General features: G+C 34.5%; 1 protein-coding gene across 14 annotated transcripts in view; it reads left to right on the forward strand.

Moving 5' to 3' along the window:
- LCORL (ligand dependent nuclear receptor corepressor like) overlaps positions 1–15,729 on the forward strand; it is a 164,661-nt gene that overhangs the window by 102,149 nt on the left and 46,783 nt on the right. For 13 of the 14 annotated variants that reach the window (XM_045474424.1, XM_045474423.1, XM_045474430.1 and 10 more), the window contains one exon: positions 3,769–4,020. In XM_045474424.1, coding sequence (XP_045330380.1) covers positions 3,769–4,020 — 252 coding nt within the window. Of the gene's footprint in view, positions 1–3,768; positions 4,021–15,729 lie in introns of those variants that run through there. The other variant, XM_045474435.1, reaches the window with a different exon arrangement.

Here is a 15,729-nt window from a genome sequence, read left to right on the forward strand (position 1 = left end):
TAAGTATATTCTTTCCTCTACTTTCCAATAACATTTACATCATTGTCCTACAAATCCTCACTGTACACACCTTATCAAAGACCATGTGAAGCTCCTATTAGCAACTTCTTCCGTACTGTTCAATTTACAATGTTAGTTCTCCCCAAAACCCACTGCCTGGTTCTAAAGCCAAACATGCAGCAATATCTCAACTAACACATACCAAAAATTGTTTTATTTATTTTTGCCATTTATCCCCAAAATTTGGCAGTTTAAAATAGCAAACATTTATTATCTCACATTTTCTCTGAGCTGGGACCCTCAGAGCAGCATAGCTGGATGTTTCCAGTGTGGTTTCTCACTTGGCTGCAATCAAAGGGTCAGCTAGGGTTACAGTCATCTGGGATTTGATTGATCTAGAGTATCTTCTTCCAAGTTCATTCATTGGTTGTTTGCAGGAGACCAGTTCCTCTCCATGTGAGTCTCTCTATAGAGCTTCTAACAGTATGGTCTCCTCTGGAGTGAGTTATAAGAGAGATTGAAGGACAGAATAGGGGATGGGGAGTGAGGGTATGGGGGGACAGGAAACACTAACATTCAAGAGTTACTTGATACTTTATTCTTTTATAACTTAATCTTGGAAGTGACATGCTTCTTTAGTATGCTCTTGATCACCCATACCACAGCTGATGTAACATGGAAGAGAGTACACAACAGAATGAAACCAGGAGTTGGAATCATTGAGGAAGCATCTTGAAACTGGCTATTACAAAGAGCTTGTTAAACTTTGAATTAGTTAAATTTGAAAAATGAGGAGATGGGAAAAAAGTTGTTTTTGTCTTCTTGGGGCAATAGACACTATTTCCATGTGGCAGCATTCTCTCTTCTAGCCAAATATTACTTGCCTGACCTTTAAAAACATTATGATTCCTGTTCTGTATCTCTAGTTAACTCATTTGCTTGTACACATAATCTAAAAGGCTCAGTGACTAATCAGCAGCATTTTCTTGGTCTCTTTGTCTTTCTCTTTTTTAATTAATTAAACATACACGTATTCCCCAATACAAAGGGCCAAAACTGAGTACATGAAAAGAATAGGCAGCATTATGTATTCTGCTTTGAACTTAGCTATAAACTCAACCCTAAAGTTGTAGCCCTAGGGAGATGACATGAATCCAGATATGTTTCTGTTCTTTTTTTGGTAAATTTAATTATTTTGAATTTATAAGTTAACATTATTCAATAAATTGTAGGATAGTTAAAACAAAATACCTAGAAGTAAATCCAGTATTTCCTTTTCTCACATATTACAAAGCAAAATTAGGCTTGAAAAAAAGATGGAAAAGAATGTTCACAGAAGCCTTCAACAATTCCTGTAGGTAATAATCAAGAAATGATACATATTGGGAATCCCTATGTATACAACATGAAAATTTCTTGTTTTAGTGAATCACGTCATTTAAGGTACATGTGCTAATATCGCCTATTCTGGACCAAAAAGTATTTCCATGTACTTAGAAATTAGGTCCTTTCTATTTTTCTGTTAGTTAATAATTTTATGCTAACCTAGTTAATATTTTTACTTATTTGGCAGTTTGTGACTTAAATAAAATACAACTGCTCAGTCTGCATCTTAATAGCTAATGTTTACTGGACTGTTAAAATGTGCCAAGTACAGGAATTCAGTATTTTATCTCCAATCCTGTGTAACTTTAAAATAATGCTGTGAGCAAGCTCTATTATGATTTCTAAGATTCTGTTATCATTTCCATTTTTATGAACAGAGAAACTAAAACATAGAGGAGTATGTGATTACCCTGAGCTCATAAACATGGCTAAGATTGCAACCTATAGCTACGCCTTTTTTCCCCCCTAGTACCTAAAAACAGTAGTGCCTCTCTTCCCTATTGGGTTCTAAACGAATAAATGTGAAGGCTAAAATGTTATTTTTTTATAGATCCACAGTTCCTTCTCTCAGATGTTTTTTTGAGAATTTAATTTTTTTGTTTTGAAAGAGGTAATATAACCAGGATATTTATTATGTAACATCTCCAGCAGGTCCAAAACAGTACCCTGTGATCAAATATATGGATACTTCTGCGGGACTATAAATAGATTCATTTCAGCCTAGATCACATTTTGCTATCAGATTTGGTAGTGGTCATGGTAGAGACAGTTTGTTGCTTCTCCTCACCTCCAAATAGTACATGTTTTCAAACCATTTCGCACTTAAAAATTTTTTTTATCTATATTTTTTATTTTAGAGAGAGAGAGCATACACAAGCTGGCGAGAGAGCTTGTTGGGGGATGGAGAGAGAGAGAGAGGGAGAGAATGAGAGAGAGAGAGAATCCTAAGCAGGCTCCACACACAGCATGGGGCCTGATGCAGGGTTCAATCCCATGACCCTGGGATCATGATCTGAACCGAAATCAAGAGTCAGACACTCAACCAGCTGAGCCACCCAGGCAAACTGCTGCCCCCCCTCTCTTGTATTTTAGAGTCATGGATCTATAACAGTAGATGTTTTGGGGAACTTGTCTTCAAATCTCTTAGACATGTGCTTCAGCTAATACTGAACCCCAAAACTAAAGAGACTCAATCCTTCAGTCTCAGACAGCCCTGGATCAAGGCATGCCTATTCAAATAACACTAATCTGCCTGGGTAAGAGTTAAGGTATTTAAGGAGCAAAGGCTTAGTATCTCAAGGCTCAATTCTAAGAGGAAGAAGTATACAGCCTAATCACATCTGCATAGTTAATCCTTTCCAATTTACCAATAGGTCTACCTCTGAAGGAGCAGAATAAATAAAAGGATTGGAGGCCAGAAGCACGCGTGTAGAAAAACCACCACTACCTAGTCTCCCCAATACCAAAACTCCTTATCGCTATACTGTGTTTACAAGTAGTCTGTCCTTATTCCACACCTCTTATATAAATCATTCAGTTGTTTTACCTCTTGTACAAGTTCAACCAGAATTGTATATCATTGCTGACCTTCATTATAGTTATAGCAGATCAACATGTTTTGAGGTCAAGAATTGATTAAGACCCTCAATAATGGTATTGCCGTTTTTATAGGAGAGTCTTAATAGATACATGCTGAAATATTTAGGAGTGAAACGTCATAATTCTACAATTTGCTTTCAGTGGTTCTGCAAACAAACAAAAAAGTTTAAAAACTAAGTATGGTCGAATACTAACAATTCTTGAATCTTGGTAGAAGCCGCCTGTGTCACTGTAGAGTTCTTTACCTTTTCTTTATGATTGGAATTTCTCAGTGTAAGTTGAGGAAAGAAAAAATTTTGATGACCTTCAGGTTATTCTATATAGGATTCTATATAGAATACACATTTGATAGAATTGAAAATTTTAATGGTAATAGTTATAAAAATTTAGATGTTTTGTTTAATAGTTAATACATGCACTTACTTTGTATATTGTTAGAAATTGCCTAGTTACAATTTATGTTCACATTGTGTTTTAATATCTAGTAGAATACCTTTGAATTAAAACTGAAAATAAGCGTTTTGCTTCTCTAATCCTTTGTCTGTATTTTAGTCTGGAACCAAAAGTGTTTGTTTTTAAGAAATGATTAAATATGCCAAGTTTTGGGTTGATGTAATACTAATTAAATCTACAAGGTTTCTGTTGCTAAGTCCTAGAAACCATTAGCCATTGTGGACTGAACTAAAAGACTTCTGAAACCATTAATTTTTAATAAAAATAAATTAAGTGTTGGTATTTTGCATTTCTCTTTTTTAATGCTTATCATATTTATTTCTTCCCTAGATCTTCCTCAGAACTGTGATCCTAACATTCCCTTAGTTGCTCAGGAATTAATGAAAAAGATGATACGTCAGTTTGCAATTGAGTATATTTCAAAAAGCGGTAAAATTCAAGAAAATAGAAATGGTTCAATTGGACCAAGTCTAATATGTAAAAGTATCCAAATGAATCAAGCAGAAAACTCCCTTCAGGAAGAGCAGGAAGGCCCCTTAGACCTCACTGTGAATCGAATGCAAGAACAAAACACTCAGCAAGGTAAGACTGTGTGTGTGTGTGTGTGTGTGTGTGTGTGTGTGTGTGTTTATATGTGTGTGTGTAAAACATAATGCTTTGTCTTAGTATTATTTAATATATATAAACCTTATATTCATAAAGAAATATATTTTAGAAGTAATATTATGTGTAATTGGCCTATGTGGTATGAACTAGAGAGAAGTGCTGAATTTTATATTGCATTTGACTTTGTTTATTATATGAGAGGAAATTTGAGTTCTTTTTTGTCTCTTTTCATAATAAAGTATATGGTAAGAGAATCATTTGTATTCTTTATTTAATTAAAAAATTTTTTTTAATTTTATTTTTTTTGAGAGAGCAAGTGAGCAGGGGAGGGTCAGAGAGAGAGAAAGAGAGGGAGAGGGAGGGAGGGAGGGAGAGAGAGAGAGAGAGCGCTAAGAAAGAGAGGGAGAGGGAGGGAGGGAGAGAAAGAGAGAGAGAGCGCGCTAAGAAAGAGAGGGAGAGGGAGGGAGAGAGAGAAAGAGAGAGAGAGAGAGAGAGAGAGAGGAGAGAGAATCCCAAGCAGGCTCTGCACTGTCAGAGCAGAGCCCAATGCGGGGCTTGAACTCAACGACTATGAGATCATGACCTGAGCTGAAACCAAGAGTTGGATGCTTAACCAACTGAGCCACCCAGGCATCCCATAAAAACATATTTTTAAAATGTACAGCTGAGAATATTAATTAAGCACTTGCTGTTCAGTTTTTTATACTTAAGTGAAAAATAAAAATAAATTGATTTTTCATCAATTAGTTATAATGTAACTGGGAAAGAGAAAAGTTAATATATGTGATAAATATAATCACACAGTTAACTATATAGAGATACATTTTTCATAGGAGTCCTGAATGATGAAAGGTATGTTGGACTTATCTAATACTTAATTGAAGGAAGAGTGATGATTCACAAAGGAAAGGAAGGAAGGGCCTTTTAAATGCTTGTGGCAGATGCCAAATAAGCGTTTGCCTGGAGAAGAGAGAACAAGTATCTTTTGTTAACACAAGTTAGGGATCGTGTTGTCAATCCTTGAAGACAGGAAAATATCAGCATTAAGTTTGATCACAGAAGGCAGTGTGTTTTGGAGTTCTAAAGAAGAGTACCTAGTCAATGTTTAAAAAGATAGTCTTTTCATTATATGAGACAGATTAAAATTGAAAGGGGATGAAATATGGAAATAATTTTCTCTTTTTGCTTCCCTAATTTTGGGTCATGGGTGTTTATATAGAAAAATCTGAGAAATATTAAGATAATAATTAGTTTATAAGACAGAAAGGTCCAAGGTGACACATCATAAGTCCTGAGGAAAAAATACATCAATACATAGAATTTTGGAAGTTAGAAAGTATAGGATTTTTAGAGTTTTGTTTGCTTTCTTTTTGCTCCTCCATGTTTCATACCCTCTTTGAGCTCTTTGTGGGAGACAGTTCAGTGTTGTAACAATACTGAAACATAGCCTTTGGTGTCTAACAAACTTATAGTTGAAATCTCAGCTCTGCAACTTACTTGAAAAGGTAACTTTACCTATTGGAGCATTAGTTTCCTCATTTGTTACTTGGCAGTAATAATAACAAACTAATTAGAGCAATGTGAAAGTCAAATATGAGCTAACCAACTCATAAAAGATAGCCAAACCCTGGCCTCCATAGTCTGTACCTCCTGTTCCTTACTACCACAGAAGAGAAGCCTTAGCAGTAACATAGTGATGTGTAAATATTTGTATGGCCATTAGACTAAAGTAGGATGGAACTTTCTTTGAATAACCCAGGAGTAGATTTAGGATCTGGAAATTAGATGGAAACAGATTTCAGGTCCATTTATGAAAGAATATTTCTAAGGATCAGACATTTCTCCAAGTGGAAAGTGGTTGCCTTATCACTAGAGGTTTACAAAAGCATCAGATGAGTGGCTGGAATAAATGACATTTTAAAAGTAAACTTCCAATCTTTACATTCTGTGATTCTGTGAACTTAAGTGATAAGGCAGACCCAACTATATGTAGAAAACAAGTAAATTATTTAAATGACTGTGCTATTCTCAGCAAAGTGCACAAATATGTGTGTGAAAATCCTTTTCATCTGATGGTTGAAAACCATCAGTAATGATAGTATATATAAATCTATACCTTAAATAGTCTTCTTGATGATTTGGGGGGATAACTTCTTATGTAATTTCAGTGCTCATACTTCAGGATAGGAACCATTTAGTCTAATGTGGCTTGTACCATAGAGAGCAAGGAGAGAATGTTAATAGATTAAGCCAAAGAAATAAGAATCAGATTATGAGAAAGCTATGTAGGAAATAATAAGATTTTCTTTCTTTTTTTTTTTTTTAATTTTTTTAACGTTTATTTATTTTTGAGACAGAGAGAGACAGAGCATGAACGGGGGAGGGTCAGAGAGAGAGGGAGACACAGAATCTGAAACAGGCTCCAGGCTCTGAGCAGTCAGCACAGAGCCCAACGCGGGGCTCGAACTCACGGACTGCGAGATCATGACCTGAGCCGAAGTCGGACGCTCAACCGACTGAGCCACCAGGCGCCCCAGATTTTCTTTCTTAGGACCACAGAGAGCTGCTAGATTGCTTCAAGTGGACAGTAATGAAATTAGATTTTTTTTAATAAAACCATTCTGCTGTGGTATAGATGGGTAGGCTCTAACTTTGCATACTTGCACACCAAATCTTTAAAAAAAAAAAAAAATGGAGCACATATCCTTTGAGGCATTTATGTGTGGATTTGTGTGTGTATGTATACACATCAATATCTGCACTAATCTTTCCACAAATTAAAATTTTTAAGGTTGAAGTAAAGATGTTATAAACAATTTTTAAATGTCTTGCTAATCATGACTTCACTGCCAGTATCTTATTACACAGTATAGACTTTGGGAGAATTTTATTAGTCATGATAGAAGCTATAAATCCATATTTTAAATGGTTTTCTTAAGAATTAAAATTTTTGGCCTGAATTCACTGTTCTTACCTATAATCAATAAAGTGCTCACACTAGCAGTAGCTCCTTTGTTTATTTGCTAGTGCTTACATTTTTCATATTATTCTCACTTTATGTCTTAACAGTACTCATTTAAGCCCATTGTTCATTTTGTGAGTTGATTTATTCAAATTAGATCATGTAATCCATAAGTTTAATACCTAATCTAACCATAAGTAATGTAGACAATTTATAGGCAGTTAGTGTAACTTATTAATCTTTAAATTATCAAACACAAATGGTTTTATAAGGTTCATATAGTTAAAGCAACAGATAATTTTTGTCTTTTGTAGACTATCTTAATAGAAAAGAAAGAAATATTGATCTAATCTTAATACCAAAACCAGACAGAATAAATTATATGAATTTCAGTGATATGTTTAGTTGTTACTAAGTATCCTTTGCTGGTGTTACTGTCACTACTAGTCTGGTTTCTTGGCTAAGATTAAGGTGGGTGAAGCTGTCAGCTGAGATGTTAAACTGTCATTAAGAGAGCCATTATGGTTTTATGGTATTATGTTTACAGTAAATGAAGTCTTTTGTTATTCTATTAGGAGAATACAGAATTCAGAAGATATTTCTGTGTCTACCAGTGAAGGCCATAAAATGACTCGTCTTGATTTCTATGCTGAGCTTTTGTTTTCCAAGGCTAAAGACATGGAGGAAAATGTTATGTTCTATGCTTAAGATTATACCATATTTTACTTAAACTGAAGAAGAAAACATAATATATCTAGATTATCCATGCCCTTTTCAAACTAATACTCCCTGACTCTAGGGATAGAAGATACTTAAAAATTCCAAATCAAGGCAAACCAGTCCACTGCTTAAAACCTTTTAATGGCTTCTCATTGTCCTTAGGATAAAATCTAAAATCTCTTTTGTTTTAGTCCTCATTCTGGCTTTTTCTCATTTTCTTCAATATGTCATACACTCAGGTCTCAGAACATTCACACATACCATTGCCTTTTTGTAGAAGCCACTCTCTACCCACACCAATTTATTCTAAATAAAACTTGGCTTTTTTCAAGTCTTTTAAACACCATGTCTCTAAGAAAACCTCCTCCACACTTCCTAAATTGCATGCACACATACACATGTGTACACATTCTTATTAATTCCCACCAAAATTTAGTTTGGGTCTCTTATTATATTTTCTTATAGCAGCTTGTGTTCTTTTGTAGCACTTCTCACCCTTCTAAGTATTTGTTTCCACCATCTTATTTTGTACTTTCTGTTTGTTTAGCTCTTTCCCCTCCTTCATTATTTTCTTTTAGGTTTCATTTTTTCCTTTATTTCACTTTTTTTCTTTGCTGATTTTGAAGTTATATACTCTCTTGCTATTCTGTTAGTGGTTATGCTAGAAATTTTTTAGTGTGTAATTAACTGAACACTTAATGTAAAGAACTTAGAGTATCTTAACTTGTCACCTATCCCAACACATACAGCCATTTTATCAGAACTTTACTTCTCTTTTTATCACACCACAATCTAACCTAATCTAAATAATCTAATCTAATTATAACTGTTTTATATTATCAATTTTTGTTTAGCTTTACATATATGATGACCATTTCCTTTGCTCACCATTCCTTTATCTCATATCTCAGATTTACTCTGGGAACAGAAATTTTAATTCTTTTAATTCTATTGATAGTGAACTCCAAGGTTTTTTTCAGTTTCTTCTACTACTACTTCATCTCTTTCTTCTTCTTCCCTCTCCCTTCTTTCTTCTTCTTTCCTCCTCCTCCTCTTCCTCCTCCTCCTCCTTCTTCTTCTTCTTCTTCTTCTTCTTCGTCTTCGTCTTCGTCTTCTCCTTTTTTTGTTTTTTAATTTTAGAGAGCATGCAGGCGGGGGAGAAGGGCAGAGGGAAAGAGAGAGAGAGAGCATCTTAATAAGCAGGCTTCCGTGCTCAGCATGGAGCCTGACGCAGGGCTTGATCTGACAACCCTTGGATCATGACCTGAGCTGAAACCAAGAGTCAGGTGCTGAACCGACTGAGCCACCCAGGCACCCTGATTCTTTTTATATTTAATGTATGTTCTTCAAAGATAATTTTTCTGGGTATACTAGTTTAGACCGACAATTATTTTTTTCTCAGCACTTAGCAGTGCTGATAGTGTCTTGGCTTCCATTGTTACTAAAACTTCAACTCATCGTCTTTCCTTTATAGGTAATCTTCATACTCTGTACTTCTAGTGTCTCTGTCTTTGTCTCTTTCTCTGTTTTGTTTATGGTGTTCTGCAGTTTGTCTGGGATATGTTTGGGTGTAGTTTTACTTTATTCTGATTGTTAATCATGTGGTTTCTATTAACAGGCCAAATATCTTTCATCAATTGTTATATTTTTAGCCATTATCTTTTCAAATGTATTGTAGCTCTCATTTTATCACCTGTCAAAATCTACTGAGACATATTTTGTATACTCTCATTCTATCCTGTCTCTTATCTTCTCTTTTATATATTCCACCTCTTTGTCTCCTTGTGTTGCATCTTGATTAGTTTATTTAGAACAATCTCCAAATTCACTAATTCTCTCTTGAGCTATTCTAATCACTGCTTAACCTGTATCTTGAGTTTCTAATTTGTTATTACATTTTTCATTTCCAGAAGTTATTTGTAACGTTTTAAAATATGCCTGTCAGTGTGCCCCCTTATTTTCCAAAAGAATCAATAAGCAAGATATCAAGAGTGACTAGGAAGATTATTTTAGGTAAGATGGTCAGGTATTTAGATCAGATTATTTAGGTAAGGTCTTCTTGAGGAAATGAGTTTGAGCAGAGACTTGAATAATGAGAAGTACTCCATATGAAGATCTGAGGGCAAGACATTCCAGGTAGAAGAAATAACAGATACAAAGACAAAAATATCAGAAATCAATAAAAGCAGGAACAAATCAGTTATGTTTGAGGAACTATATGAAGATTGCCTCAGTTACTTAAAAATCAAGAGGCTATTGAAAGCTTTTTCTATAGTCAAGATTATAGAGTGGCAAGAAATATAATCGTTACAGAATATATGAACTGGATTTTTCATTTTTCTGTCTTATAAAGAATATCACAAAAAATCATGCTCTTTGCAGTCAGATGTTCCATAAATGTTGCCATGTAAACAAACCATCACTTGGCTAACATAATTAGTTGTATGAAGCATAAAAAGAAAGAAAGAAGGACAGAAAGGAAGAAAAAATCAACTTCCTTTGTGGCCATTACATTTTTCCTGAATATTTGTTATAGTTTGATACTAAATTGGCCACTTTAGCACTACATGGTTTCTAAGTGACATCAGATTTTAGTTTTCTTTGTAATTTCATCTGTTTTCCTTCTGAAGAGATAACTTTCATAATGAATATCTTAACATAACTTTGAATTTATCAGTTTGCCAAAATTGTATTCTCATGCTCAGATTGAATAAAGTAAAGCTTACATTACTTCTGTATTTAAAATCTTCCTCTTAGTTTTCTATTACATAAAGAACAAAATTTAAGTTTATTTTCAGGACTTGTATGGCTTTGCTAAGATCTTGTTCATGTCCACCTCTCTGTTTTATATGGAGAGAATATATGTGTATATATGTTCAAGGTTTTTCATTGAGGGTATTATTTATAATAGCAAAGGGTTAGAAATGTATTCTGGTTTGCAAAAACAAAGCAGGAAAGATAAAAACTAACAGCATGGTTACCTATAAGGGGGTGACGTAGATGAGGCAGGAAAGGATGGAAGTTCTGTGAATAGACCTTGTGTAATTTTATGTAAATATCCTACATATTCCAAAGAATACACATTTAAAAAAAATAATAAAGCAATCCCTAAACATGTGAGAAAGAATGTAGCATATAAACCTGACTGCATTGTATGACACAGAAGAAAGAATTATGTGAGGTGACTTTAACCAGTATTTTGACTGTACATTCTTAGTGGAATATATTCTAAGGACAAGGAGATGCTTCAAAGAAATGCTTTTGGTAATATTAGTAATAGTATTGCCATTGTTATTTTGAAACTTAAATGATAAATATGTAATCATGTTAACATTGTTAGGAAACCAAGATTTTCAGGGTAAGGGAAAAAAAACAAGAGTAAAATGAAAGAAGTAAAAACACTTTAATATTATATGTGAATTGGAAATGTCAGTGCAAATTCATGAATTTCTTTTCTTTTCAAAAATATGCATTTCCTAGTCTGGTCACTGAAGTACCTAAAAGCAGTGACAGCTCAATCACATTGAACTAGACCTGGATTGTGGTCTTTAAACATTATTTTCCTTCGGGTGCCTGGGTGGCTCAGTCAGTTAAAATGCCTCTGACTCTTGGTTTTAGCTAGGACATGATCTTACAGCTTCAGGGGTTCAAACCCTGCATCAGGCATGGAACCTGCTTGCGATTCTCTCTCTCCCCTCTCTCTCTCTGCTCCTCCCTCACTTGAGTTGTCCCTCTCAAAATAAACTTTAAAAACAATCTTCTTAAGATAAGAGAATAAAAATAAACATCATTTGCCTTTAGGGGTGCTCGGTCAGTTGAGCATCAGACTCTTGATCTCGGCATGGGTTCTGATCTCTTGATTCATGAGTTCGAGTCCCACCTGGGTCTCTGTGCTTGGGGATTCTTTTTTTCATTCTCTCTCTGCCCCTCCCCCACTCATACTCATGCTCTGTCTCAAAATAAATAACTTAAAAAAATAAACATTTTTTTTCCTTTAAAAGGAAGCTAGCTGCTTCTTTGCAATCCTGGTCTAGATTAGAAAGTGTACAGAATGAGCCTAGAACATCTTGTTCCAACAAGCAAGGAAGCTCTAAAGGCTGAATTGTCAACAGAATACAGAAGCCAATGTTAAGGGTTCCCCATTGGCCAATATGAGAACATTTGAGCATCAAAAGGAAGAACAATTGCAACTGAAGCATGCTGAATGTTTTAAAATCCATTAGTTTATGATAATCAGAAAATAGAAGTGCCTCTCAAAGCCTTTAGTCCACACTGGAGATACAGTAGTGTACCAGCTCCTTACTGTGCAAATGAGCAATTAAAGGAAAAAGTTACGCATAATTCCTTTTTTTTTCTTAAACAAATTGTATTTCAGGACCAAATAGCCATCATTTAAGGAAGATTCTTAAAGAAGAATCTTTAAGATAATAAATATGGAAGACGTGATAGTCTAAAAATATTACTATTTTGCATCTGCTAATAAGATAATTGAATCAAACATCATCATCAGAAGATAAAACTATTAGAGGAAAGGTTGTTTGGGGAGCTTTACAATGGATGGTGGGGTCAGACTATCACCATCAGAACACAATGATCACTTGAGCATCATTGAAATTAGACTTTATGTGCCTTCTGAAATGTTGCATCACTTTGGAAGTATTCTTGCTGAAAACATTGAATATGAATCTAAGCAGTTCTTTTTTAAGTTTATTTATTTTGAGAGAACAAGCGAGCATGAGTGGGGAAGGGCAGAGAGAGAGAAGGAGAGAGAGAATCCCAAACAGTCTCTGTGCTGTCAGCACAGAGCTGGACACAGGGCTCAATCCCACGAATTGTGAGATTATGTCCTGGGCTGAGCCACAATCAAGAGTCCAGGTGCCCCTCTAAGTAATTCTTTAGGCCAATGGTTCTCAAATGTGGTTTAGGAAGCTCTTGGAACCCCTGAAACTTTTTCAGGGGATACCCCAGGTGAAAACTAAATAATATAAGTTATTTGTCCTTTGCACTCTCATTCTCTCACAAATATGTAATGAAGTCAGCTAGAGACTACATGATCTAGTAAATTTAAATACATTGAATACAGAAGCATATATGACTAGCTATCTTCTATTGAGCTAGACATTAGAGATTTGCAAAATTATAAAAAAAAACCTCATTGTTTTACTTTGAAAGGGTTATTTTTCATTAAAATGTTTTTAAAAACACATTTATAGAGTTATCAATTAGAGATATTTTTTAAATTTATTGGTTTAATTTATAATATGGTAAATATAAACGGATATAACTCACCCAAACAAAAGCTCTTTGAGGTCCACAATAATTTTTAAGACTGAAATTATGAGATTCAGAAGTTTGAGAACCATTTGCTTTAGAATTAATTCAAGTCTTATCAGAATTACTGGGAAGTAGAACAAAGTGACCACAAGAAACAAAACAAAGTATAATAAATGGTCTGTAGTAGAACTGATGACCTAGCTTCTTCAAAAAGTTAATGTCCTAAGGACTCAGTAGAGCAAATTTCAGTACAAACCAGGCGTTAGAGGATAGCAAGGAATTGGTATAGTTATGTATGAAAATGCTTATATGTTTTAAAGATGCATGATATAGAAATGATGTGACATCTGTAATTAGCTTTAAAATACTTTAGTAAATAGGGATAAATGGAGCAAGTATAGCAAAAATGTAGGTAATTGTTGAAACTGAAGAGTGGATGTAATGGGAGGATCATTCTATATTTTTGTGTGTTTGAATTTTATCTTGATATAATTTACTTTTTAAAAAGAACACATGCACCTTCTCAGAGGCTTTGCCTGATCATTTATTCCAACATAGTAACCTCTTTCCACCTGCTGTTGTTATTACTGTGTCCTGTTACTGGGTTTTATTTTCATGGTAAGTCTTATCACCTTGTGAAATTTTTTTTTATTGATCTTTTCTTTGTCTTCCCCTCTAGACAATAAGTTCCATGAGAGCAGGAACATTTTCTGCCTTGTTTTCTGTTATCTCCTGTGTGCCTAAGAAAATGACTGGCTTATTATATCCACTCAATAAGTACTAATTGAATGAATGAACTATAAAAGCTATGTGTTATAGAAAAACTAGAAAATAAATAAGCAAATGAAGAAAATAAAAATTATCCTTCCTTAGCCACCCAGAGGTAACTGTTCCTGTTAAGTTTTCAATCCTTCCAAATCATTTTCTGAGAAAAAAAAATACACACACACACACACACACACTCACACTCTGTCTTCCTAGAGCTCACTCCCACAAATCATACATAATATAATCGTCTGCAACTTGTGTTTTTAAAATCATACTTTTAAGGGTACCTGGGTGACTCAGTTGGTTGTGTCCAACAATTGATTTCAGCTCAGGTAATGATCCTAGGGTTATGGGATCAAGCCCCACATGGGGCTCCGTGCTGAGCATGGAGCCTGCTTAAGATTCTCCCCACTTCTCTCTTGCTTGTGTACACTCTCTCTCAGTTTAAAAATATATAATAATATTTTTAAACATTCTTATGTTACTAAATATTTTTCTACAGAATCATTTACTTTTTTGAGTAGTATTCGATTTTGTGTATAACATTATATTTAATCCTGTCTTCAGATAATTAAGTAAACATATGTTTGAACTAAGATATTGCACTCAGTCTTTTTTTTTTTTTTGAGAGAGACAGAGCATGAACGGGGGAGGTACAAAGAGAGGGAGAGACACAGAATCCGAAGCAGGCTCCAGGCTCTGAGCTCTCAGCACAGAGCCCAATGTGGGGCTTGAACTCACAAACCGCGAGATCATGATCTGAGCCAAAGTCGGACACTTAACCAACTAAGCCACCCAGGCGCCCCAATATTGCACTCAATCTTGATTTTTACCTTAGGACACATTCCTAGAAGTGAAATTGCTGCATCAAGGTGCACACATATAAAGCTGTTAGAAGTTGGAGTGTTCATTCAGTTAAGCAGGTCTTAATCTCAGGATTGTGAGTTCAAGCCCCATGTTGGGTTCAGCGTTGGGCATGAACCCCACTTTAAACAAACAAACAAACAAACAAACAAAAGCTGTTAGAAGTCAGGATATGTGGGGGCGGGGTGAGTTGATGATTAGAGGGTGATATGGTGGGGGTGTCTCTTGGTTGAAAGGTGGTAATCTAGGTGCTGTTTACATAGGACTGTTTAGTTTGTGAAAATTTATTAAACTGTATATACTTCTGTGCATTTTTATTATGAATGTTATATTTCAGTAAAAAGTTTTTTAAAAAACATAAATAAGTTTTGAATAAGCATGACAGCCACTATCAAATGTGTGGTCAACAAATGTAAAGTCTTCCAATATGACATTATTGTAATAAGTATACATCCCACATTTAAAGTAAAATGTTAAAACTTGAACTTATAGAGTAGTGCAATACATGGGATGAAAAATAACCTGTTTAAAAAATATTTTTCAAGTATGGACTTGAAGCCTTTGAAACTTTGTTTTAATTCAATACTTGTAGGAATAACTGAAGAAAGAAAAAGAGCTGCATTGAAATTCTAAAATGGTATTTGGTGAAATTGTTGAAATCTCATTTAATTTTACCAGTAATATTTGTCTAATGAAATTTAGTGTTATTTATTTTTACATCCTAAATTCACTGTAAGTACCATAGTTTACATGTAGATGAATGAATTCTGTGGGTTTCAGGAATATATGCACTAAATAAAATGCATCAGAAAGACTATAACTTTCCCTTTTAAAAACATGCTTATAGAGGGAGCCAAATAAGGGAAGGAAAAACTGAATCGATGTGCTACTCTGATAGTTTATTGGTTATTTCCTCTATGACTCTGAACTTGGTGGTTAAACTAGTAACAATAAAAACAATTTAAAAATAAAATTTGGGTAAACCCAAGGGAATGCTTTTTCCACTTTGGATTATTTTGTCAATAAGTCTGTATTAATAAGTTTTATTAATAAGTTTGGGTTAAGAGGGGCACCTGGGTGGCTCAGTCGGTTAAGCG

Source organism: Leopardus geoffroyi, chromosome B1 (assembly GCF_018350155.1).
Source record: "Leopardus geoffroyi isolate Oge1 chromosome B1, O.geoffroyi_Oge1_pat1.0, whole genome shotgun sequence".
In the NCBI taxonomy this organism is placed as follows: domain Eukaryota; kingdom Metazoa; phylum Chordata; class Mammalia; order Carnivora; family Felidae; genus Leopardus; species Leopardus geoffroyi.